Source organism: Canis lupus, chromosome 31 (assembly GCF_048164855.1).
Source record: "Canis lupus baileyi chromosome 31, mCanLup2.hap1, whole genome shotgun sequence".
Taxonomy (NCBI): domain Eukaryota; kingdom Metazoa; phylum Chordata; class Mammalia; order Carnivora; family Canidae; genus Canis; species Canis lupus.
Window position 1 is genome coordinate 38,229,689 of NC_132868.1, and position 26,844 is coordinate 38,256,532.

Genomic DNA, 26,844 nt, shown 5'->3' on the forward strand with positions numbered 1-26,844 from the left:
TTGGACCTGCCTTGTCCAGTTGAAAGTACCGACGTTCATTCAAGGAGCAGATTTTTTCATTGAACTTGTTGCCACAGTGATTTCCAGTTGTGACTTTTGGGAAAAGTACACACATTCCCCAGCATATGCATTGATTTCATTAACTACGAATAAGTTCTTATCGTGTGTGTGGCAAAAATATTACGTGCCCTGCTTGTGGCTGAGGTGAGAACCAGAGGTATAGACTTAATTGTGGGTTTAATATCTTTTCCGCACCGGCACTCGGCATTGAAAGGGAGAGCCGCCAAAGTGGGAGTTGTGCAGCTGTCCTGGTCAGCCATGAAAGTAATGTTAGTCTCAAAACATTTTGCAACAGAAGCACAGCAAAAACTAATAACTCCGTGCGCGGCAATGATTAATTAAAATTGGCTTGATTTGGCCTCTAAAGTATTGGTCTTTCTCCTCATCCATAAAACAGAGGCTACACTAGGAGGTGAACTGAGTCCCTTCCTACCTTTTTCACATGAAAGCACTGAATCTGTGTAGGTCATGTGTGAGCAAAATCCTTTACAAAAGGGTGTCTCTTGTAAATGATTAGGGCACGCGGTCTATTTTTCCTTCATTTCTCAGTCTCTGCTTTGGGCAAATAAGAAAAGAATGGGAAAGCTACTAACTTCTTTAAAAGTGACCTCTTAATGTCTCAAGCCCCTAAGGCTTTATATCTACAATGTGCTGCTTTGTTTCTTGTATTTATTCACCTCTCAGTCAAAAAAATCTGAAATGAGCCAGAGATTTCTAAGTATAACGTTGGGCCAAAAATATATTTCCAAACTTCCTAAAGGACACTTCTATTTATCGAGCACCTACAAAGTGCCAGACATTGAGAGCTTTTATCTGCATTATCTAGTTTTTGAATAAAAAAGTGAAATATTTTCTATGCTGATAGGATTTCTCCCAAAGACTTCTACCAGCTAAATGAAAAAAATGGGTTGTTTTTGATAAGTTGACTTGAATTTAATTTTAATGATTATTATGATTTCAACTTATGATTATAGGCTTAAAATTAAATGAGCAGAGAAGGTTTCTCAGAGGAGATAAGAGGGTGTGTGAATCTTAAAAGGGTTCCAATCTTATCATCTTCTGCAAAAGAGCCTTAGGTTGGAGACCAGTGATAAACACTCAGGATTGGGTGGAAAACCAAGGACACAATCTCCAAAGCACAGATATTTCTCCAGCCGAATGCCTCTTTCTATTCTTGTTCTTGTACATGTGGTTCTTTTTAAATTTGGGGCTATTTCATGTAAAATAGAAGGGATCCCGAAAGGGATCCTTGCCTCAAGGTAAATCAACCCAGAACTCACCTGAGTCACCTGGACTTGCTATGTTGAAATTTTTTTCCCCCTTGAGCAGGACATTTGTTTTCCCTGTATTCAAGCTTTTGACTCACAAGGCTCCCAGCCCAAGGTCACTGACTACATATTGATGTAGCAGCTTCAGAGCCGCGCTTTATATTTATATGGCTGAGTTTATTCCTTGCAGTTAGAATATAATCATTCAATCATCATTTTTTTCCTGATTGACTATAATGTGCCAAGTCTTTTGAAGTATGTGACTCCCTGTAAGGAACTTATCTTGCTGAGAAAATAAGTTAATGGAACACAATGAGCAGACAGCACAAGAGATTTTATTCAATTTCAGCAGAAAAACAAAAATTATCCTAGTGTGACCGTACAGTGATTAAGTCTATTATCCTTAGCCAATCTAGCACAGAAGATCTGAATGTCTTTAGTTCCTGTGTATGCAAGAAGGGTATACACCCAAAGTAAACATTTTCATAATGCTGCATTAACCTAATACAAGGATTAGAATAACAAGATCAACTCATGCCTTTTAAGATCGTAAGGCTGTACTGACGATTTTTAAGGTGCATTTGTCTGTGTTATTGAAATGAAACGTTATGCTGCCCTAACAGAATTTGAGTTGATGCTGATTCTCGTCCTGACCCTCATGGGTCCATGTTCCTGATAATTGTACACAGCATCGAGATGAGAGGAACTTAAGTTCCAGGAATGCATTTACGGCTAATCTGTTGTTCGGGTTTAGCCAGATAGCCAATGTCTTTTACAGCCCATGCATTTCCAGCAAAACGGGGATGGGGGAGAGGGCGCTAATAAGACTGGATAATTACCGGTTGCTCTCCATTTAACTCTGCCCTTGTGCCCGTGACACTTTTCCCCTCATCAGACAAAATTGGGCGGGGGAGGGGGCCTTTGTTAATATGCCCAATATGACTGTTTACTGTTAGGGACAGAAAATAATCTATAGGAAGAAACCCTGAAAAAATACATACTAGGCAATTAATAAAAGTCGCCGGAGTGGATGAGCACTACAGGAGAATTGGGCTTTCTTAATGTGTGCCTGTTACAGAACAAACCCCTGCTTCTGTTTCTCAGAGCATATTGCTGAATAGATACAAGATGCCAGGCAACTAGCTCAGGGCCCGCGGAGACCCTCGGTATTAGTTTGCTTTTCTGGAATAGTCCTGATGCACATGATCACCCTTGTTGGGTAAATGACACTGTGATATAACCTTCAAGCACCAGAAGGCAATTGTGGTTCTCCACAGGGGTATCAAATCTCTACTGTAATCCCTGATCTGTTACTGAGCTTCTAGATGGCTGGAGGCATGTCCCTTAACTTCTTTTTGCCTTAGTTTCTACCTCTGCAAAATGGAACTAATGATGCCTGTCTCCAGTCCCTGAAGGATGGGGGGGGGAGGGGGGAGCATCCTATGTCTTAGAAAAGCATAAAAATTAAGCCTACAAAATAAAGAGTAATGCTAGCTTGGTCGGTTTTCAGGCTGAAATGTCAGGTATGGGCAGAGCTAAGTGATGCTAAATGAACTGTTAGAGATCTTAATTGGACCAGAAGTAAAAAATTCAGATTACAGGGGTTTTTTTTTTTTCTATTTGAAAATAGATTTTTTTTTAATCTATTCCAACATGAATGGAATTGGATAGCAGTTTTCTCAGCATTTTTTTCCTAAGTCAGGTAAGATTGAGGCAAGCCCGTTAAAATAGAAATAGGCAACCGAAATTTGAAAGATTCTGGGAAGAGTATTCTTGAAGATGAGATTCCCTGCATATGCTTACTTGAAAAGAAAGCAGATGGGAGGTTTCAGGGTTCTCAGGTGGTCTTCATCCTGAGATCCTTTTTTTGAAAAATAAGTCTCTTTTTTAATATATGGATAACTAAGTACAGTTTGAACAAAAAAAATTGAAAAAAGGAATTACCTATTATTCTTTGTAGAGTGCTCATCGGTAGCTATACTGCCATTTTATTTCTTAGAAAAGGGGGCATGCAACGAAACCTAATGAAAAAGTATTACAGCTGGGTCACCCACAAGCCAGTAGGCGTATACGCAGCTGAGAACGTGGGGAGATGCTCCCCGACATCAAAGCTAGTTTAGGAAATGCACCTTCCTTGCCTCAGGTGTCCCCACATGATGCCATCTGCTCCCATCTGCTTCTGCATAGACATGACGGGACTCCGTGTTCTTGGTGGAATGAGGAATGAGGACACATACTGCCCATTCCTGTTTTGAACCTCTCCATTCCCAAACATGGCTTCAGTAATGTAGGAGATTGTCCCTCTTCCCCCCCCCCCCCATGCACATGCCCATGCGGTCCAGGGGGATCAAGAGAAAATGGAGGCAGTGACATGTCATGTTAAGGACTATTACAGGTCGGGACTGGGCTGTACTGAGCTTACTGTGGATTTGTGGTGTTGTAGAGCAACTTTTGAAATGTGCGTCTTCAGCCTTTAGGACACTAGAGGTCAGTTTAGGTCAACAGGTAGATCATTGTGAGGCGTTAATATTAACGAGCTACTGTTAGCCTGTAATGGGCCTCTCGGGCTTATAAGGTAGCAACAAGGTAGTAAACACACAAAAACCTTACTCTTACCTCATTTTCTACCATGAACTTAAGTGATGGGCCATCCAGGGCATTCCTGGGTGATTTTTCTTTTCCTTTTTTTTTTTTTAACCAAACTTTTGAGGAAATAGATTTTTAAATTCAGTTCTTTATATATCATTTTACTCGAATGTGGTTTAAAACAAACATTCAAAGATGTAACGTGTCTGAATTTCTTCCTTCAGTTGCACTTCACTGCAAAAAAGGAATCTTTCATAATGTGCCTAAAATATCGAGGTTAATAGTATGACCTTCCCCTACAACTTCTTGAAACTGTCAAGAATCTGTTGTTTCTGCCTTCCTAGTGTAAATTTAATAAGAAATCGTAGAATTTACTTGCTCCTCTCATTTAGGATCTCATAAACGTTCCTGCCAGGTGAACAAGATGGTTATTATTATCCCAAATGTCTGGAAGCTCAGCCTGGAGAGTTATCAACTTGTCCCAGTCTGTAGTGAAGGTAACAGACTGCGCATTGTGGCCAAGGCTTTTATGCGTCTTTGTAGTAGAACAGTTTTTTAAAATAACTGTTAAATTGGCAATACAAAAATCCACGTGTGCTCGCTACGTTAGAAGGGTTTAGTGTCAAGGCTGAAACAAGTAGGAGGCAGAGCCATAAAGAATTCATCTAGACTATAAACTTTCAGTGACGCACCAACCTTTGACTTGTTTATGTTTCCCCTTCCAAGTAAATATTTATAGTACGAGAGCATTTCTTCCCATTTGTCCTTTCCCTAGGTTCCATCAATGGGCTGCACTGATACAGAACCCCATATTCATGTGCCTTCAGCCGCCTGGGTTCACCGGGACCGGGTTGGGGCGGTGGTGGCGGGGGGTGGATGGTACCCACGTGGACAGCTTTCTCTCTGGCTGAGGAAAGCCTAAGAGGATGCAAGTAAGGGATACCATCCTGGGCATCCGTCAGGCTTCTCCAACATTGAAAAACAGGGTAAATTGCTCATCAACCTTGGTGTCTCGTCATTAATAACATTAGTATTAGTATCACGACAAGGAGTAGGCATTTCGTAACGAGCGCTGCCTGCATTATCCTGTTGGATTCTCACAACCGCCTCCGAGCGGGGACAGTGTTCGTTATCGCACCATTCTACGCAGATGGAGGTGGCTTACACGGCTGCCGTAGAGCCCACGATCGCCAGGCTGTTGAACCTAAATTCAAACTCAAGCCTGTGGCCTGCAGAGATTCTTTATACCCACTGTACCTTCTGTTCCTGAGCCAATGGGGCAGCTTTACAGGTGTTCCCACTCCAGTACTCTTACTGGGTCTTCCCAGGAGCCCGGGGTCACGGGGCTGATGCCACCTGAGGTATGTGGCCATGGGCAGCAGGGGTAGAGAACAGAGCAGAAGACCCCTCAGAGGCAGTGCCAGTCTAGGCCCCCAGCTCGGGTGACTGGTAAGGAGCTGTGGCTCCACAGGGGTGCCGTGGCTGCATATGCCTTAGCCTGAACTGACACTGAGAGTGTCCAGTGACTTCACTGAGCAGTTCCTATAGTCCAGGAACCGTGCCACCTGCTACACGTATTTCATTGCGTTTCTGTAGCATCGGAACATCTCCACAGAGTGGGTCCCTTGTTGCCTGGGCCACCCTCTCACCCTCAGAAGTCAAGGGATTGAGGTCTTGGGGAGAGACTTATCTCCATCTGTTGATTCGGTAGGCACCCCAGCTGCTCCAGATTCTCCCCATTCCCAGCTGATTTTTTTCCCCCAGGCTTGGAGCAAGACATGCTGAAGTGATCTGGGTCTGGGCCTTCATGGCAGTAGGACACCTGTTGACCCCTGGTGGCGACTCTGAATCCCAGGCCCTGTGGAGCCCAGAGGCTGACCCGGGGGTGGGGGGGGGTGGGGGGGGTGGAATCTGCAAAGCTGCATGGCTCCTGTCCCCTTTCCATGGCAAAGACGTGCTCTAGGTGCTGGATCCTTGATTCCACATAAAACGTGTCGCCTTCGATCATTGTGTCTTGACGCGCAGCATGCGTTTAATTCTATCACCAGAGGCCTCTGGCTGACTTATTAATGAGTTTTAAAATGAAGGTGGCTTAAAAAAAAAAGATTTAGGAAAGAGAAAAAATTCAGTTGGTCTTTGTAAAACAAATATTTGATGAATATTTTTAATCTCTCCCCGGGTGGTACTAGCCACAGGGTGTTAACCTACGGAGCCTCCTAGAGAGGCCACCATGCAACTGGCATAAATCACTGGCTCCAAAGGAAGAAGATTCTTTCTTCTCCCGCCTCTTGGGATGATGGAAAATAAGTACAGGACTGCGGTAAAAGAGGGACTGTCCTTTCCGTGGTGGCGTGTGAGCTTTCTGGGTTGCGGTGGTCGCCCTCGCTCGAATCAGAAGGTACAGCTCAGAGGAGGGAACTGAGGACCCGGAGGCAGACGAAGCCGTGGTGCGCGGGGTGCGCTGCGCCAATGAGGGTGCGGGGGCGCCCGGGGGGCTGGGGAGGCAGCCTGGGACCAGTGTTAGCCCTTCGACTTCTCAAGATTGAAACCCCTCGAAACCCTGAGAGTTGGAGTAAAAGCGCAGGTGGCTGTCAGGGGTGTCGGGGCTGCTGGGGGTGTCGGGGTTGTCAGGGCTGCCGGGGGTGTCGGGGCTCTCGGGGGTGCCGGGGCTGCCGGGGGTTTCGGGGGTGTCGGGGCTGCCGGGGGTGTCGGGGCTGCCGGGGCTGGCGGTGGAAGCGCTCTCCAGGGACCTGAACGGGCGGCGGGCTCCGGGCTCCGGGAAGGGTTCTGCGGCTCGACTGGCAGGCTGACGTGGACGGAGCTTTCGCTGGAGTCCCTGGACCTTGGCGTCTGATAAACCGCTTTGTTAAAAGTAAAGAGGCGTGAGACCAGACCCGACTGTGGTGACCCATTTCCCATCTTCCTCCTCTCCGGCCCACAGCCTCGCCTCGCCCTCCCTCCCTCCCTTTCTGCTCTACGTCTCCTCGAGGAGGACGAGGCCACAGGAGACCTTAACGTGATAAACGTATGAACCTTTCAACCCTTTGCACACTTGCCGTCCGTGTCTTCAGTGGCCCCCGAGGCCCTTGGCCGCCCGTCGGCTCCCTGGACCTGGGCCCGTGTGTCCAGCTCAGGTCCAGGCCTCAAGAGGGCAGGACACCGCCTCTCCTCCGAGCGGGTGTTGGGGCTGGGGTCGGCCCCGCCAGCTCTTCGGGAATGTTCCTCCCAAAGCTGCTAGGCTTCCTGGTGTCTCCCCTGGCCGCCGTGCCCCTTGCACTCAGGAGAGAGCCAGGGCGTCCACCGTCTCCCTCCTCTCACACGGGGCTCCGTCCCTGGCTGGCGCAATGACAGGCCCAGGGCTCCTCCCGCGCCTGTTCTAAGAGGTCACAAAGCAGGGCAGCAAGCAAGTCATGACTTCTTATTGCCAAAGTGGACAGAGGGTGAGACTAGAGAACCGGTCGGACACGTGCTCATTCTAGAAAGGACGGGAGGGAGAAAGAGCTGCCCCTTCCCTCCTGCCCTCGGCTGCTCCGCTGGCCGCGCCAGGCTGCCCGTCCCCAGCTTCCTCTCCAAGGGAAGTCCCGGCGACAGGGTGGGCCTCCCCTGCCTGCCTAAAGCCACCTTCCCTGAACGCAACGGGCCCCAGCGAACCCGGCCCGGACAGCCAGGGCGTAGATGTCGACCTTGAGCTTTTTTCCCTAAAAGCAGACGCAGCCTCTCCCGTTTGCCAGTAGCGCTGTCCCCAGACTTAACCCCGTGCCCTCATGGTGATTTTTAAGGTCCTTCGTTGTAGCACCTGTGTCCATGGTGCCTTCTATACGGTGGGGTGCCGCGTTTCAATTTCTAAAAACTTGAAATGTGGCAGTAAAAGAGCCAAACAATAAATTAAAGGGGGGGGGACCCCAGCCCAGTCCATAAGCAGGTTTTGATGTATTTGAAAATTGAGGTGTATGCTCTTCGCCCAACTTAGATGACACCGGCGAGTTAGAGTCCTGAACTGCCTCCGTGCAGTTCTCTGTGACCGTGAGTGCTCCCGTCCACGCAGATGGTTTGACCTTATTTTGGAAAGGACGCGGCCTCCCTAGAGCGGGGCGTGGCGGGGAGGCGGTGCTGGTGCTCGCCGTCCTCTCCAGATGTGCCCAAGGCCCGGGCTCTTATGGCAAGTTTGTCTGCTTCTTAAACCGGGGGTTCCGCTGTGCCGCGTAACCAAGGGCGGTTGCTCTGGGCGGAGACCGGCCCAGGTGAGGCCACGTTAAGAGGAGCTGTTGCCTCGGGCATCACGGGTGCCCTCGTCGCGGAGGGGCGTGGCGGGCCCTGGGCAGGTTGCCATGGTATTCGCCGGGTCGGAGTGGACTCTGGCTTTCTGGGAATCGCAGGTGTTCAGCCCTTAGTAGAAGGTGCTTCCTTGCCCGGCAGAGCAGAGGGGGTGTTAAATAGTCACATGACTGGGGCTCAGGAACCCGAATTGTGAAGGCCGATGAGTGCGTGGGGGTGTTAAAATAAGTATGGGCTCTGACGAGTTCTCTAAAAAAGTTGTTGAATTTCTAGACTCCTCCATCCCTCCTTCCATCCATCCCTCCCTCCCTCTTTCCTTCCATCCTTCCCTCCATCCATCCATCCTTCCACCCCTCCCTCCCTCCATCCAGAGGGACCTTTCTCTGGCACAGGGAAACGCTGCTGCTTTCCGACAGCCCTGACCGCGCACAGGACCAGCCAGCCCGCAGGGATTTGCTCTTAGTCATCCTGGAAGCCACAGGGCCTGGCACACAGCAGATGTTCAAGAGACGTTTGCTAAATGGATTCATAGTTGCTGCCTACCCCCCCCCCCCCCCACCCCCGGCCCCGGCCATGTCAGCCTAAGAGTCGAGACGTTTTCCGCCGTGATTCAGTCTGACCGACTTCCAGCAGTATCTGAAGACGGCGCGTTGTCCTCAGACTCTGGCACCTGGGAGCATCGACAGGCCTGTCGGCCCAGGGCGGGCGGCGGTTCTCATGATGTCCCTGGGCTGGCAGGACTCAAATCTCGAACCTACAGAAATCCTGGATAATCTGGAGCGGGGGTGGGGTGGGGGGGTACTTCCAGAGGTTCTACCTTTAACTGTAAAACGACAAACTGACGGTAGTACACGCTAGTTCCAGGTAATCCAGTTTCACTGTAAAAGCGCACGTTTCTCAAGACCCCGGGGGAGACCTGAGGCCGGAAGGCCTTGCTTTCTACCTGCCTGCCTTCCGTGCTTACGCCCCCTAGAGATCACAACTAGCAGAGTCCGGAAGAGTCCGGGTTCCGGGAGGAGGAGGATCCAGAAGCTGCCAGTTTATAAACTGCCCAGTTCACCTGTGTCGGCTTTTCCATCATTTTAGCCTGATGGATGATTTGGAGCAGAACATCTTTTTTTCTCCTTCTAAAATGTCTTCTCAAAGATCTGTAGTCTTTAATGTCGTCTTGCTGGTTTGGGAAGGGGCTTTGGATGCTCTTGCAAAAGATCGAGGTTAAAATTTAAGGGATTTTCCGGCCACGCCTCAGTTACTTGGGAAATCCGGGTCAAGAGTGCATTTCTCAGGTGCCCAGGTAGCGTTACTGTCGTGGCCTAACCCCGAGTCGAAGGTGAGTTCGCAGTGACGACGAGCTTCTCTTCACTAATGGAAGTTCAGGCAGCTGATGGCTTCTGCTCCTTCCTCCAGGTTTATTTCCATCTACAGAGGACCCAGCCACACCTACAAGGTGCAGAGACTGACGGAATTCACGTGCTACTCCTTCAGAATCCAGGCCGCCAGTGAGGCTGGGGAAGGGCCCTTCTCCGAAACCTATACGTTCAGCACGACCAAGAGCGTCCCCCCGGCCATCAAAGGTTTGTAGGCAGTGAATCCTGGCAAGTTCTTCTGTGAGCGGAAGGAAATTACCTTACATACACCCCCTCGTGTCAGCACCCTTGAAGCCCAGCCAGCTCCCAGGAGAGAGGCTGCGGGCGGGTCTTCTGCGGAAAGGAGGGCACCTCCCCAGGAGGCCTTTCCTCAAGTCCGTGGGAAGACGGACTGCAAATCGTGTGGTAGGCTCCAACCCCCAGGGCACAGCTAAGGAAGAGGAACAGTCTGGAGTGACCCGCCTTGGGTGGGACCGTGAGGGGTTTGTGGGGGGTTTGAGGATCGCTCTGCCCAGGGACTGTCAGGAGGAGCCAAGGTTGGGATCCACCTTGGGATGACTCTGGTGCCCGACCCCGGCCCCTTCCGCAGCCTGTGCCCCGGGCCCCAGCCCTTACTGTGCAGAGGGGCCTTCGAAAAAGTGCCGCAGTGGCCTGGCCTCAGCTCCCTGAGTATTTGTCCGGAGGCCTGCCGGTGCCTAGTTCATTCCGTCCCTTCGTGGGGACAGGGAGTGAGCGGAAGGCCCTGTTCCCAGGCCCTGCCTCCCCTGGGTCTGGTGAGCCCGTCTCTCCAGGCCAGGCCGTCCCCACCAGCCCCTCCACGCTCAACTGGGGCTGATGGACTCGCCTTCCAAGGACGGCTGGCCACATTGAGGGTCTCCGTGATTCTGTGCCCCTCTGAGTGTGTGCTTGTGGATGGACATTGGAGCACGGAGTTGAAAGCACTTGAATTCCACGTACGTTTTCTTCAGAAGGGCAGTTTCCTAACGCTGCCCCTTGATCAGATCTTCTTACTCTTGGGTTCAGGAAATTGTTGTCTTGGCTGGAAGACCGTTTTGTCTGATAAAGATCCCTTATCTTTTTTCCATAAATTGCATGGTGTTTTGGCCAACTAACTGCAACTTATTTTTAAAAAGACCTTTATTTCTCTGAAACAGTGTTGTACAGAATTGCAAGCAGAAACCACCCCCTCTAAAAAAATGTGAAGAGTAAAGGGAGTTCAGAAAGGAGTTAGGCATTCTGGTTACAAAGTAATAAAATACCAGGTATTGAATTAAGCTATAGAGATATAGCATAAGCTATGAGAAAATCTTTTAAAATTCCCTTAACGTTGTAATGCTTTACTACCAACTAATACAACTTTCCTCTAAGCCAGAATTATGAGTCCAACAGGTGAAAAATAAACTAAAAAAATATGTAAATATGAGATAACTTGATTTTTAAAGGCTTTCTCTCAATGCTGGCCATTCTCTTGGACTTACTCTCATACGTCACATGCTCCTCAAACCTTCCTTAGCCTCACACACAGATGAGACTCTCCTTCCCACTTTGTTCGTACACCCCAGCTTACTCTCCTTTACGTGATGTTTCTCTTTGTATTTGTCTCCTACCTTGCTTGCCCCGTTCCTCAACTCAATCTTAATTCCCTTGAAAGCAGAGTTTACATCCCCATTTTTGCATTCTCCAAATGTCTCCAGCTCAAGGCCTCATCATAGAACATGTTCAATATTATTGAAAACATAACAAACTTAACAAAAAAACGGTTGAGCGTCTGCCTTCAGCTCAGGGTGTGATCCCAGAGTACTGGGATCGAGTCCCACATCGGGCTCCCTCCCCACGGGGAGCCTGCTTCTCCCTCTGCCTGTGTCTCTGCATCTGTGTCTCTCTCATGAATAAATAAAATCTGAAAAGAAAAGAAAACCTAACAAAAATGCAATCCAGGCCAAGGAGTTATTACTAGGATAAAGAGCACAGGATTTTTTCACCAATAGCTTGCTAGTGCTGTGTCAAGGGTGCAGTGCAGGTGTTACAGGGGGCAGGGCAAGCCCCTGTGTCTGAGTGGACACAAGCACTCCCCCTCTTCCATATCACCAAAATGTGGGCGGTTATTGTGATACTTTGAGTTTTGAGCTTGGACATGTGGGTTTGTATTTCAGCACCTCGAGTGACACAGTTGGAAGGAAATTCATGTGAAATTTTATGGGAGACGGTACCACCCATGAAAGGTGACCCTGTCAACTACATTCTGCAGGTATTGGTTGGAAGAGAATCTGAGTACAAACAGGTAAGAACCAGTATGTATGGCACACGTGCGGCTTATCAGTCAAGCCTCTGCCTCTTGCCATGAACAGTTCAGTGACTGGTGAGCGGCATTTTTCTTAAAAATCAGCCATAGAATCTGCCTGACGTGTACTCATTTATATGCCCTCGTTTACATTTTGTCTGTGGAGGTATTAAATCTTCAGTTCTCAGGCATGACCCTATAAAGAACTTTAAATTCCATAGTTGTATTTGATATTGGCAGTAATGTTGACAAATATCAAAATCTTTATGCAGTTGAAAACCAAGGGGCCAATGGTTTGACTATAGAGAAGTAATTTCAGCTGAACTGCTGAAGCCTGTGTCCTGCCTTTTCTTTTTTTTCTTTTCAAGAGGTTAGGCCAGAACCCATGACCTTCAGATCAAGGCCTGAGCTAAGGGGCCCTTGGGTGGCCCAGTAGGTGAAGCATCTGACTCTTGATTTCAGCTCAGGTCATGATCTCAGGGTCTTGGGAACGGGCTCCTCACTGCACTGGGCATGGAGCCTGCTTGGCATTCTCTCTCTCTCTCTCTCTCTGCATCCCCCCCACCCCAGCCTTTAAAAAAAAAAAAAAAAGACCTGAGCTGAGATCAAGTGTCAGATGCTTAACTGCCTCAGCCCCCTAGGGCCCCCCACCCATCTGCCTTTTCTGTAGGAGTTATAACAGAGGAAGGGTTGTGACTTATCAGCTCTTGAGGCCTGTGATTCAGCAGCTCCAGGTATCACTGTTTGTCACCCTTTAGTATGCAGGGAATCCCGGGGAATCTGTTAAATGCAGATTCTGATTCAGTAGGTGTGAGGTGAGAGCTCAAGAACCATCATATGAGTCAGCAAGGCTATAGAGATCACATGAAAAACCCATGCAAGAGAGAATGTAACGGGAATAGAGCCAGATAAAGAATTTGCTTTTATTATTTTTCACAACACTTTTTGGTCCTTAATTCTTCCAAAACTACACATTACCAGTCACTGGCTATGAAAGGTTCAGATACTCCATCGGTTTCGGTCGTGTTTCCAGGAACTCAGTAACTATTTTTGTGAAATCAGGATATGAACCATTACACTAAGGAAAAGGTGAGGCCCATTCCTTACCAGAACTTTTAATGGAGGCATGCGTGTGTGTCAAACTCAGTAACTGTCTTCTAAAATATTAGCAATTTGTAAAGATCTGCCTCTTTAGCTCTAGAGGCTCCAGATATACAAAACAGGTAGAAAATAATTTGATTTGGAGTTTTTGTTAAATTGCTGGCTCACATTCCTTACTTAATAATAAAGAATACTTGTAAATGTATAAAACAAAATTTTGGTACATTTCATGTACTTTGTTAACAAAGAATCAGATAAAAGAATATAATTGTGGGGCGTCTGGGTGTCTCAGTTGGTTAAGCGTCTGCCTTGGGCTCAGGTCACGATCCTGGGCTCTCAGGATTGAGCTTCACTTCGGGCTCCCTGCTAGTGGGGAGTCTGCTTCTCCCTCCGCCTCTCACTCTGCTCGTGCTCTCAATCTTAAAAAAAACAAAAAAACCTAGAATGAATTGCTTTAGCTACACTTTGCAAAAAAACCTGTATTTTTTTAACTATGACATCTACCAAGTATTGATTAACATCTGTGGATGATGTCATCCAGTTTCCATCATTCCTCTGTAAGAGCAAAACACTGGTGTATCGTCTGACTTCCCAATCTCATTCTATAAGGCATATCCCATTTCAGAGTAAATAATTTCATGTATTTGTTTCAGCTCACCAGAAAAATGGTCTCAGCTCAGCGAGCAGAGGGTTTTTCCTACTGGATTTAGTCATCTTAATGCCAGTAGCATTGTCCTATTCCACAGCAATGTGATAATGGTTAAAAGATAAAATGTTACAGGATCTCACAGCCTATGGTTTAACCTAAGGTTATCATACCTAAGAATGATTCATGTCCAAACAGTACATTCATTGCATGTTCGTCATTGTTATTTTACAAACGTTCTATCCACGCACCATGCTTTTCCACCTGTTCTTAGAAAAATGTTCTGCTGCTTAAACGATAGTGATTGCTGTTTGACATTGAAAAAGCAGCATTATTTGATCAGTAGCTATACATTGCAAGCATTGCTAAAACAGGTAAATCCATTCAGTAGTTTAGATCTTATCATCAGGTCAGCTCTTTTTCATCAGCTGTTTGGGAACGCTGGCTGGCTTAGTCTGGAGAGCATGTGATTTCTCAGTCTCAGGGTCGTGAGTTCAAGCTCCATGTTGGGAGTAGAGATTGCTTAATATCTTTAAATTTTTTTTAAAGTTTTTAGTTTGCTTAATGTTATATATTTAGACCCATGGACATATCAATCCTAATATGGTACATAATCCCATGTGTATACCTCAGAATTTCTCATTGTAGTTATAAACGAGTTTCTTGTTGGAAATAGATGAGAACATAGTACCTCGGGGCAGGCTCAGTGGATGGGGATTAGCATTCTTTACGTAACCGTGTGTTTACTACATTTCCCAAGAAACGATTAAGCTGGGTAGTGGTACATAAAAAGCCAGAGTTGAGTCAGGAACTCTTTGTACTCCGTTTCTGTGCTTCTCCCTATTCAATAAGCATTAACTTAAACATGATGTTTTGAGTATTTCATTCACTTGTTCTGAACATGAAATAGGGAATCAAGCCTCTTTCTATTATGGGTGCAGAGTAATGGTTAAAATCATTATGGTCCAGAGATAACAGGCTCTGAACACATAGAAGCAAAGCAAAAGAAAATGGGAGGTAATTATTGCCGAGCGTGTACCCCGCACTCGTAGGGAGCACTGTGTGCTGGGTCCCAGCCCCAGCCAGAAGCAGCCACTCACGCACGGGCTGGCGGTGCTCGTTTGTGTTTTCTCAGCTCTGGCGCTCAGTAACTGCTTCTTGCATACGTGAAAGAGGCGGTTTCAAGGAACAGGGTTACTTACAGCTGTGGTGGTGACAGAGAGTAAGGGGGGGAAGGTTACAAGGGTGTAACTTCGGTGGGGGAAAAAAATCCCCTACAAGGGGCGGGGGGGTGTCTTTCTGCTTCCCAGACTTGGGTTTACAGGCAAGTACGGCACCAAGGCTTTCTCTGATGTTTTGCTTGAAACATTGACTTTAACTTCACCTTGGTTCTAGCTTATTAGCTTTCTTTTGTTCAATTATCACAATAGGAAGCGAGCAGCTGGCCTTAATTATAAAACAATCTCTTATTAAAGTAGTGAGTCCTCACCCACAATTGTACTCTAGGTTAGAATGCTTACATATATTAATTAGGCTTTTCTGCCATTAATAAATGTTTTTTTCCAAGAAGCTTAAAACTTCTTTTCAGACACTATTAATTATGAAGCATTCTATTCTGGAAAAGGCTGAAAATTGTATGTATATACAGGTGACTTTTTTTTTTTCCCCACAAGATATAACAGAGTGTGATCTGTATGTAAAAATGTAAAGCAAGAGTATTCACATTCATATCCCTGTTCACACTGCAAGAACTTTTACAGAGAATAGTTAACGAAGTTGAGAAAAGAGCAACAAACTAACAAATTATTAGGGAAACAAGATTTGTGGCAGGTCGTTAAAATTCTTGGTGCTAAGATTTGTTGCATTAAGAAAACCTTTAAAGCATCTGCAAATTTATGGATCTTGACAGTTAATTTGATGGCATCTCTGTATAAATTTTCATTTTGTGTCATTTTTAGAATATAGTATTGGGACTTAAATTGCTTCTTTATGGCATCACATTAGGTACCATGAGGAAAGTTCTTCTTTTAATACAACTATTTGAAAGTCTTGTGGCTTACGTATTTCTCATTGGCTTTCAATTCAGTTCCCTAATGTGGTTTTTGGGTTTTTATAATTTTTTTTGGTTTTGTTTTTAATTTTGGCCTGAATAAAGGGTCCTAACCCAGAGCAAAATAATAGATCAACATAGGGGTATTTAAAAGCTGTCATTTTACAGATTCTTAACTTTCTGAGATTTTTAGGTTCCTTTAAAAATAGCTGATGAAGGCCTTCAGAAAAGTGCTCCTACATCCATTTAAAATTCATGAGACAAATACATATTCAGTTTCATGGAGCCCAGGCATAGGACCCTGGTTTATTGAGAAACAGTTAAGTACTCGTACTATGAGGGATGCCCGGCATATAACACAAGAGCATGGTCAGTGCTCTCAGAGCTGATAGGCCCTTTGGGGTGAAAACAGCAGACCCTCCAGAAGCACGTTAGTAACACCCGTACCTGTACCTTCTGCAGAGGGGGTAATATTGCAGGTCGGTGGGTTCCCTCTTGAGCTGGGGGTATCCCACAGTCATGTGATATTGGAAGAATTAATTCACCTCACTGAACCTTGGCTGCTGTGTGGCAAAAGCTGGGCTACTCATCCTCTAGCTCAGGGTCCCCGTGAGCTTCAGCCCCGTCAGTAATGAGGACATGCTTTGTGAGCGATGAGGCTGTACAGTTATGTCTCCCTTTGCAGTCCAGGAAAGAGGCATCGTTAATAGAGACACAGGCATTGGCCCCGATGTGGGCCTCCAGAGATCCTCCCCAAAGACTCGCTGGGAGAAAGGATTCCAACGACACAGGATGTTGTTCTGAATTCAGGGTTGGTCGCAGATTCTTCATTTTAGTTATCTGGGTATTACTGTAAATCCTCCTGGTTGGAATAAACATGTCAAAATTACTTTAAAATGTACATCAAATCAAGAACAGAAAAATAGTCTTTATAAAAATAATATGGCTGATACACTTCTTGCGATATTATGATTGGTTACTTCAATAAAGACAGTCTTACATGGAGCCATGCCTTTTAAATTGGGTTGAGGCAGGAGGAAAAACCCATAATGGTGCCTCTGTCAAAATGAATGAAAATAAAGGGACACCAGGCCACGGCCTGCCATCCTGAAGTGGAGAGCTGCCCGGGTCCCGTGAAAAGTCACTTCAGCAGAGGCCCAGCTATGTGGCAGACGGATGAACTTGTGGTCTTGTGATTCCCCTGCCTGTGACTGTTTACACCAAAACAAGTCCATTAGCTCAAACCTCAGGAACCAGAATCCTCGGGGAAAGAGGGGGTTATTGGGACTTGTTTTCATTTTTCCTAAGAATCCAAAAGGCTTTAAACAGCATTGTTATTTCTAAAATATATTAGAAACTATGTTTTCTACCAATACACTGAGAACAACTTAATGCTTCCATTTTTTATTTTTTTATTTTTTTTTTTTTTTTTGCCATGAGGGCTGCACCCCTGTACTGAACACTCTTTTTCGGTTACCTCTGTGGTTTGTACATTTGTTTCTGGTAATTATCCTCTCTTTTCAAGCCCTGTGGTATAAGAATATCCATTCTTAAGTAGTTGAGGGTTCTAGTTAGAGAACATTCACTGAGCATCTCCTTAGCCCAGGCCATCCGTGGTGCTGTTTGCTGTGGTGGTTATAGACCACAGTCCCACACTCAATATGTGGGTCGTGTTTTTTTAAAAGATTTTTGTGTGTTGGCACTGCTCGTAAGAGGGGAGCTGTTCCAATTAAAACTACAAGAAAGTGTTTAATTTGCAAATGTTTTTCCTTTACCCAAAGTTTTAATTGGACTTGTCATTAAGAAAGTTCCTTTCAATTAGATATCCATGTTTCCTTCATTAAGCTTTTAGCCAAATGGTATGAGAAAAGTTGCATTCCTTTTCTCTCTAAATATGTTTCCTGAGATCTTCATTCCAGGGAGTTAGAGTTGAGCAGAGCCATCAAAATGAATATATGCAGTCACTATTCAAGATTCCATGAATTGGGTTCCTAAGAAATTAAATACACTACTGGGCCAGCTTTCTTCAAAAGCTCTAGCTATGCAAATTCTGGAAACCATAGGATTCACTTAAATAGACGTAAGTGAACATCTATAGCCACCCATTTTCCAAAAGTCTCCAGAACATCTGTGGGGATAGGTTTTTAGCTGGTTTTCTACAACAAGGTCATTGTTTGATGGCAGGAATTCAGAGGCCACATCACAGAAACACTGCCCAAGCCTTGGCTTGGCACAAATAGAGTGGAGGAACTGCTTCTGTACCACATAAAGGAAAGGCAGTGTCTTCCTTCTGAGACAGCAGGAACTGGGATGGTCCAGGCGCAGAGAACTGGACCCCAGGTCGGACTGTGGTGGTTAGACTAGGACTAGCGCGGAGGTCGGGTAGTGGTGTCACTACCGACCAAAGGCAGTGGGAGAAGCAAAGCTCGGGGAGTTCCAATGGTGAGCACAGGTGTCTGAGTTAGGAGTGGGATTTCATCGGGGGGCTACCCCTGCCATTATTTCTCGTAAGTCCTTAAGAGATGAACAGCCTCTCCAATCCTCAGTTTATCTCGAATCAGGAGGATTACACTTCACAAAGTTGGCTCACCTTCAGGGTATTGCCTCACAGAGCACTCTTCACATCCAGTTTCTCATTTAACCCTGGACCCTCCTTAGGATTAGATTAGGTTACTATCTCCATGTTAAAGAGGAGAAAAACTAAGACTCAAAGCCGTTAGTTCCCTCAGTTCACAAACTAGAAAGTAACAGAGCAAGGACTTAGACCTGGGATCCTGATTCCAGTTTCCATGCTTGAGAAGAATCTGCCCAGGGCCTCCCAGTCAGACCAGACCCAGTTCCCCAGGGTTGCACAGAGGAGAGCTCCAACAGCTACAGTCTTTCACCCTTTGAGAAGTGCAGACAAATATTTCAAGAGGTGTGGCATCCAGAAGAATCGATGAAAGGAGGTAGAGCAGGAAATCTTGCAGCTTGAGGTATAGATGGCAGCTTCTCCCCAACTTAATAAATACCCCAGTGCTAACTTACACCGTAGAATCACAATGCATTGTTTTCTGAGACATTGCAGATGAGAACCCAAAGTTCGGATGGCAAGGGTGGAGGGATCATCTTTATCAAACTGGTGTGCTGGTCCCGTGGGCTGAACATCATTCCCTTCAGGAGCAGTCCCAGCAATTTCCAAGACAAGACTTTTCTCAGAAAATAGCAACTCGAGCATTTTAACTTGAGAAATTAAATCTAGATTAAGAAAGTAAAGAGCAAGGGCACCTGGGGTGGCTCAGTGGTTGTTGAGCCTTTGGCTGAGGTTGTAATCCCGGAGTCCTGGCATCAAGTCCCACATCGGGCTCCCGGCAGGGAACCTGCTTCTCCCTCTGCCTGTGTCTCTGCCTCTCTGAATAAGTAAATAAAATCTTAAAAAAAAAAAAAAATTCACAGTTAAAAGAGCTCTTTAAAGAAAAATAAATATATACCACTGTTTTCTTGAGACCACTCATGTGTCGGGAAATAATTCATAGATGGTTCCATCGTGGTGTAGTTGGCAGGGTGTGGGCTGGGGGCAATCACCGTAACAGCAAGCTCGTCTTAAACCATGCATTTAACTAACTCATCTTTGGAACAGTAAGGAAAGAGTGGTCTCAGTACCACGGGGTGGGGGGTCTTCTTACAACTCCTTCATGCTTGGTTGCTGCTCCAGCCTCGCTCTGTCTAGGACTCCAGGTGCCAGTGCTCTTGCTACACTCTTTAAAGAAATCGGGTAACTCAGGGGGAGCAGCGAGCATGCTTAAAAATCTTACAAATGGAACAGCAAAAGCAAAGTTGAATCTGGGTAAGCATAAGAAACAGACAGTTGGTTTTCTCGCACTTTGGCACAAAACAAAAGTATGATAAGACTCTTAAAGTCTACTTGTAAAGTTTGAAAAGGAGAGAGGGGAAAAAATCGTAAGAAAAAGGTTAAATATCAATTAAACATTAGAAGTTGGGTCCCTTTCTAAACTGTGAGGCCCTTTTGCCCAACACTAAATGCATGGCCAGTGCACTTTGGTAGAAGTTTACACACCAGGCTTTAAAAACACCTTATAGCTGGAGAGTGTTTCAGACAACACTGAGACGATCGGATATACTTGGTATTTTCTAGGGGATTTGTATTAATGCTTAAAATTGACAGCTTTACCAAGTCAGCCTGTAGCGGTTGAAAATGCTTACGCCTGTCACGTTTAATTGCTGTTTTAGTAATATGCTTGGAGGTGTTTTAAAATTCTAAGTAGTAGAATGGCTTACTTTTACTTGCAGTGACTAGGTACGAGGCATGTCTTAAGTGCTTTATAGACGCTCAGGGCCACTCATACGGGAAGGAGTCAGTTTTACTTTAACTGTTCATCAGCCAAATCTCTTACTGATTTGATTGAGTTCCAGGTACTGTTTTCTTGTCTTTATTCGTTGACTCTCATTTAAGCCATGAATCTTTATGTAATTTTACTGTGGTTATCATTTTCTCTAACTTTGAATCTCACTTATCACTTTGACACAAGAACCTTATGAGACCTCCCATCCTTCCTTATAGACTCGTTAGCTTCAGTCAACTCAAAGGGTGATGGAAACTAAGTAAACTGGTAGTTTTCAAGTCCCTGTAATGGTAGGCCTAATGGTGATTATATCAGAGTTAACAAAGGGAAGGAAATTATCCTAGAACTGTAATGGGGCAGGGTGGGGGTAGGAGGATTTTCTTAAGTGTTTACTCTCTGTATGACCAGAATAGACCATTAAATTATTTGTGTTAATTTGTGATAAATTGGACTGTATCAAAAAACATGTTTTCAAGAAAACAATTAGGCAAATATCTCCCACAAAACTGGGAGAAGATATTTGCAATGCGTATCTTGACAAAGGACTCATATCTAGATTACAAAAAGAGCTCCTACAAATTAACAAAAGACTTGAAAATACTCCTCACAAAAGAAGATCCATGAATGACCAAAGAGCACGTGAAAAGGTTGGAAACATCATTAAGCATCAGGCAAATGCAAATGACATGGCATTATCACCCATCAGAATGGCTAACATGAAAATGACTGACAGTAACAAATGTTGATGAGGATGTGGAGCAACCTGAACTCGCATACTCCACTGGCAGGAGTACAAAGTGATAGAATCACTTGGGAAAACCATTTTTGGGAAATTATATATAGACTTTCCCTGTGACTCAGCACTCCTACTCCTAGGTATTTTGTTCAAAAAACAGAAGTCCTCAAAGATTTATACAAAAATGCTCATAGCAGTCTTATTATATAAAAGCTCCAAACTGGAAAAAAATACAAATATCCATCAAAAAGAGAATGGACACCCCGAAGTACGGTCGGTGATGGAACACTACCCCACAGTAAAAGGAACAACTACTGAATCCATAACATGGATGAGTCTTGTAAGCACAAGCGCGGGCATGAAGTAGGATTCCACTTATATGAACTTCTAGAACAGGCCAAGCCAATTATAGAAAGAAGTGTGTGTACTTTGGGATATCTTCATGGTGTGCTGTTACATGGTATACGCAACTGTCAGAATCATCCCACCGAAACTTGGCATTTTATTGCTTGCACAACCGTTTTTAATTGTTCTGTGTAAAAAAAAAAAAAAAAAAAAAAACGAATTTGCTCTGTGGAACAAGATCACGAGTGCTTAAAGTATTTCATTAGATGTATATTACTTACACCCAGTATCACCACATTCTGATTTCTCTTGGTTCACAATGGGTTGGCACACCTTCTTTAGGAGAAATGCCTTTCTACACAATTTTTGTTGTTACGGTCAGTATGGAGTAATACTAGCCTGGTCCACCAGGCCCCTGGTGTTACCAGATTATTACGTTAGAGACCACAGTGTTGCTACAAATGAATTGACCAGGACTTTTGTTTGTTTGTTTGAAGGTATACAAGGGAGAAGAAGCAACATTCCAAATCTCAGGCCTCCAGACCAACACAGACTACAGGTTCCGCGTGTGTGTGTGCCGCCGCTGTTTAGACACCTCTCAGGAGCTAAGCGGAGCTTTCAGCCCCTCTGCGGCTTTTGTATTACAACGAAGTGAGGTCATGCTTACAGGGGACACGGGGAGCTTAGACGATCCCAAAATGAAGAGCATGATGCCTACTGATGAACAGTTTGCAGCCCTCATTGTGGTTGGCTTCGCAACTTTGTCCATTTTATTTGCCTTTATATTACAGTACTTCTTAATGAAGTAAACAAACCCAACAAAACTAGAGGTATGAATTTAATTCTACACATTTTAATACACACATTTATTCAGATACTCCCCTTTTTAAGCCCTTCTGTTCTTTGATTTATATACTTCTCTTGTTTTACAGATTTAGCTAGGAAAAAATAAAATATCAGTGTTTTGGTGCACCTTTTTGAAATGCAAAACTAGGAAGAGATTAAACTGGATTTTTTTTTTAAAAAAAAAAAGAAAAAAAAAAAAGAAGAAAAGCAAACCAGATACCAAAAGCTAGCTTTCTTATGTTTTCTTTTAAATTTTCAGATTTGCCTTTATTCCGTTCTCACTGATGTCTTTTGCAAGCCTTTTTTTTTTTTTTTCCATGTTACGGTTCAGTAATTTATATTCACCAGTCACTTCTTTTGTCCTGACCATCTGTATCTGTGAACGTGAATCACAGTGTGTGTACTTACAGGTCGAGGATTTCAGTGTTGTCATAGTATTTACCACACAACTACAGCCACAACAGCAACAACGTACAGAAGATGTGTTCACTCAGATAAGGCTGCCCTAAACAACCCTTCTGTCACTCAGTTATTTAACTGTGTTTAGCTCCTTCCGATCAAAATGTGTACTTTAATCTAAAACGTTTTAATCATCTGTATTTCTTATGATTTTAACACTATGAGCTGCCTAAGAAATCAAGTAACCAAAATGCACCTGTAAATGATGGAGCATTGTCGATTTTCCCCCAGCGATTCATAGCAGTAACTTTAAGAGGGCATTGTGCAATAGTTAGTTGTTTCCTTGTTCGGCTATTTTAAAAGCTGCTTTAACTTGTGTGTTTGTCTTTGTGTATAACTACTTCTAATCTAATCACTAGAGTTATTATATTCTGTTGTTGTTTGACCAGAGTTATATGACGAGAACTGGTGACAGTTTAGTGCCTCTGCCCATTGTCCATGATTTACACTAATTGTGAGCAATCTTCTTACATGTCAGCTCATTGTTTTTGGAAAGATTTGCCGTTAGGCTGTTCTTTGAGGTATCAACGAAGTGATTGAATTTCAGTCCCTTAATTCAGTGCACATCATGGTGATCTAACAGCGGATCAAAACTGATAAAACCCAAAAGAGAGTCCTCTAAATTTGTAGTTCCTACTTTTGTGGGGATGACCTGGCCGTGTGTGTGGAGAGGGATGATGTTTGGGGGTGAAGGAGCCTAGATTCTCTCCCTGGATCTGTCACTAACTTGCTGCGTGACCTGAACACGTCACTTTACCTCTCTGTGCCTCAGTTTCCCGTGCATTAAAAATAAAATGAAATGAAATAAAATGGGGATTCTAATGTTTGTAAGTGCTTTGAGATCCTTGATCAACAGGTGCTATTGGAGTGCAAAGTGTTACTCTTGCATGTTTATTCTGAGTCATGAGATAATCAATTTTAACCCAAAGTCATTGGATTATTTATATAAAGTCCATAATGTTCGCGTACCTCAGGGACATTTAAGAGTTGGAGGTGCAAATATATTCCAAAAGGGTGCAACAGACACAGTGTATCCCCCTGCTTCTGTTTTTGTATATTTTTGCTACTTGGTTTTTCTTGATCATAGCGATTTTGTGCTTGGTCTATGTTGTCTTAAGATGCAGTATCCTGTACTAGCTTATAATATTCCCATACCAAAGTCATGGGGAAACCAACATTATTTTGTTTTTGGTTTATTTATACTATATTCTGCATACAGTACTTTAAAATGCCAATTACAGTGCAATCTTTATTTATTGTAAAATTTTTTAAATGTACTTATGTACTAATTTTCCCTTGTAGCATGTTATTTTTTTTGTGTGTTTTATACTTTTGTAATTTTAGGTCAGTTTGTTCCTTGGCAACATCTGTAGTATTATCAATCTTCTGACACTTTCTTGTGTTTTTAAAAGATAAGAGCATCTAGTGCATTAAATGCCAAAAAACAAAAAAAATCCATTATCAGTGATTGAAACGTTTACATGTACCCAAAAAACCATAATCATCTCTTGAAAGAAAGTGCTAAGATCAATGAATTATTCTGTGTGCCTATATTGATGTAGTAAGTACTAGAGAGTTTTGTATTTTGTTATTGACTATAATAATTAGTTTAATTAGCCTTGCAAAGTGATGGCATCAAGGTAAATATATTTTTGCCAAAGTTCTGGCCTTCCAAAAACTCAGCCCTCTATTTAATTATGCATTATGACCCACTAATAACATTGCATCTGCATTTTCTGAGACCCATCTCGTGCAGGTGTTTGGCGGGGGGCGGGGAAGGGGAAGGGGAGTGGGTGGGAAGTGGGGAAAAGGCATTATTTTTAAGCAATGAAGATTCAACTGAGTACAAAATCTCTGTATGCGGGGGGCGGGGGGAGGCCCTTTTTGGAAACACTTCAGAACTGCTGCTATGAAGAAATTCTCAGAATTGGTTGAAATGTTTTAAATGCAATAATATGTTAGGCCACGATTGCTAGGAGTACTTTATCATATTTTTGAGATTTTCATCCTGTTGAACACCAGAAAGCTGAAGTGTGTCACATACCAGCTGACAGCACTTTATTTTATTGTTCTCCATGAGTCGGTATTCATTATAATCCCTCCAGTCAAAAAATTACTGCTCCATCTGGTGTGGTTTTCTATCACAAATATGTATATGTGACATTGATACATAGCTATATATATATTGCCGTTACACACGAACAATAAAATAAAGTGTCATATTAACCTTATTTCTTTGCCCTTTTGCGATGTGTAGGAATGAGTGAGTGGCTGGCTTCCAATGCTCTGTATGTCAGACTCCTCCCTGGCACAAGAAATTCCAATCATGTGAAGCAAACTGCCCTTTGTCCTCAAAGAAATTGTTTCAAAAGAAAAGTTTTTTAAAAGATTTGTTTGATATTATCTGCCTTGTTCTTATCAACTTGAAATGTTGGCATTTTCTAACTATGTTTTGTTGGCTACAGTAATTCAGTATTCCTGTCAAAATTGAAAAGTGCCCTAATTGAATGTGTTTGAATGTTATCCTTGCACAGTTCTTTAAATTGAAAGACAAAATGTTTTACCTCACTGTTGGACATACATTCCAAGCTTTTCAACTTTAGGAGAAAAAAAAATAATCATGTTTTCCTGTATTGTAAATTTTAGACTATTTCATATACATTGTATTAAAACTGCCATATCAATTTTAATGTATAGATTTTGCAAATACTATGCTCTATGTAATACCTAACTGTATCGTAGTGTATATGTAATATATTTATGCCCAATAAATGTTTTAATTCTTTCTGACTTAAGTAGGGTTTTTCTGCCATGAATAGGATTGCTGCTGCTGTTGTTACTTTTTAAAAACTCGAACCACATCCCCAAAGTTGCAAATCCAAATGCCTTTGGAGGCCAGGCAGGTGGCCCAGTGCATGATGCCGTCCTCTACCACCTAAGGGGGCAGCTGCAGCCCGGCTCCTGCTGGTTGAGGTCCTGCAAGATCCCAGGCCACAATCGCATATGCTAATGTTGCAAAAGAAGCTAAAAGTTCACACTTCCCTACACGGGACAACTAAAATGTGATCGTGCACCATACAGGTGCAGGACCTGCTGGTTAGTATCCAAATGCCAAACCTTAGGAGCCCAGGCCTACCTCTGGACGCCAAGACCCAGAACGCTCCCTTCTCCGTGACCAAGAACCACCGTTTTGACTTCCTTCTTCCCTCCTCTGGGCCTCATTCGACAACAAGAGCAATAAAGCACCAGTATCCTTGCTAGGGCCATGGTTTCATTATGTTTTGATTGTTTTCGCTAGGAATCCCTGTTATCTTTTCTTTTCTTTCTTTTTTTTTTTTTTTTTCTGGAAAAAAATATGGAAAAACTTCATATAAGAAAGTGAGCTTTGCGTCATAAAGAACGATAGCCGTTATTATGGGTAAGAGTGACCAGTTGAACACATCAGATTTTGCATGCTCCTGTAACACGCCACTGAAAATACAGTAAAGGATTTTTTTTTTGTTTTTTAAGTCCCAACTCCCCTTGACACTGGGAAGACTGGCAGAGAGCTTGCTAGCACCAGAATTTTGGACACCTAAGTGAAAAAAGCTGAATTCTAATTTTGCAAGGGGAGAAATGATCCACCCCTTCAGCTGACATGTGAAGTACCCTGAGGGCTCGAAGACTGGCAGAGGCATGTCCTTTGGAAGTGATGTGGAGGGAAAGGAGCCTAAAATACTACTAGTGGAAAGCTGTTTAAAAAGGCATTAGATCCATAAAATTCCTCCCTGTTTCATTTTATTTTCAGCTGGACAGCTGCAACCCTGCAGAAGCCTATCAGTTTATCCTCAGAAGGTGAAAATAGCCCCTAGACTGGAAGACACAATCCACCCCAGTTGACAGTAAAGGTACCAGATCAAAAACGGGATCCAATGAACACGCGCATACAGGAGAATATGAAGAGTCGTACCTAGAGAGCCTCGTGGGCCAAAAAGATCTAAAGATCATCAATGAAGTGGTTCAGCTGGAGCGCCCTTGGGTGGTTCTTCTCAGTCTGGGCTGCTCAGTAATAGCACCAGGAGAGAGCTTTTCAGAACCCCTACAGCCAGATCATACTCTAAACCAATAAAATGAGCATTTCTGGAGCGGCAGTGTTTTTTAAAGCCCCCCCAGGTGATTCCACCCTGCCGCCAGGATTGAGGACCAGGGCCCTAAGGTGAAACTCTCACTCAGCAATCTGTCGGCTCTTTAGTCAACGAAGAGTGACCTGACCTCTGCTCAACCTGAATGGAAAGCCGGAAGCCAACAACTTGGAAGAATCAGAGACTAAGGGAAGCTTCAGAAAACAATCGTTACCTCCAGAGAGATGAGAGAAAAAAATGAATCATCCTTAGACCGAGGGTAGAATGCTATTGGAAAAGAATGTTTGAAGAACATGAAACTACTCCCCAAATTAAAAGTTCAGTAGAAGGGTTAGAAGCTAGAATTAAGAGAATAACCCC

The 26,844-nt window shown here is 44.1% G+C and overlaps 1 protein-coding gene across 1 annotated transcript in view; it reads left to right on the forward strand.

The window, feature by feature from the left end:
- FNDC3B (fibronectin type III domain containing 3B) overlaps window positions 1-25,153 on the forward strand; it is a 338,058-nt gene extending 312,905 nt beyond the window's left edge. The window contains exons 24-26 of the mRNA XM_072808084.1: window positions 9,597-9,763; window positions 11,710-11,837; window positions 21,556-25,153. Of these exons, the coding sequence (XP_072664185.1) occupies window positions 9,597-9,763; window positions 11,710-11,837; window positions 21,556-21,867 (607 nt within the window). The 3' untranslated portion in view covers window positions 21,868-25,153. The remainder of the gene's footprint in view (window positions 1-9,596; window positions 9,764-11,709; window positions 11,838-21,555) is intronic.
- Window positions 25,154-26,844: the final 1,691 nt, after the last annotated feature.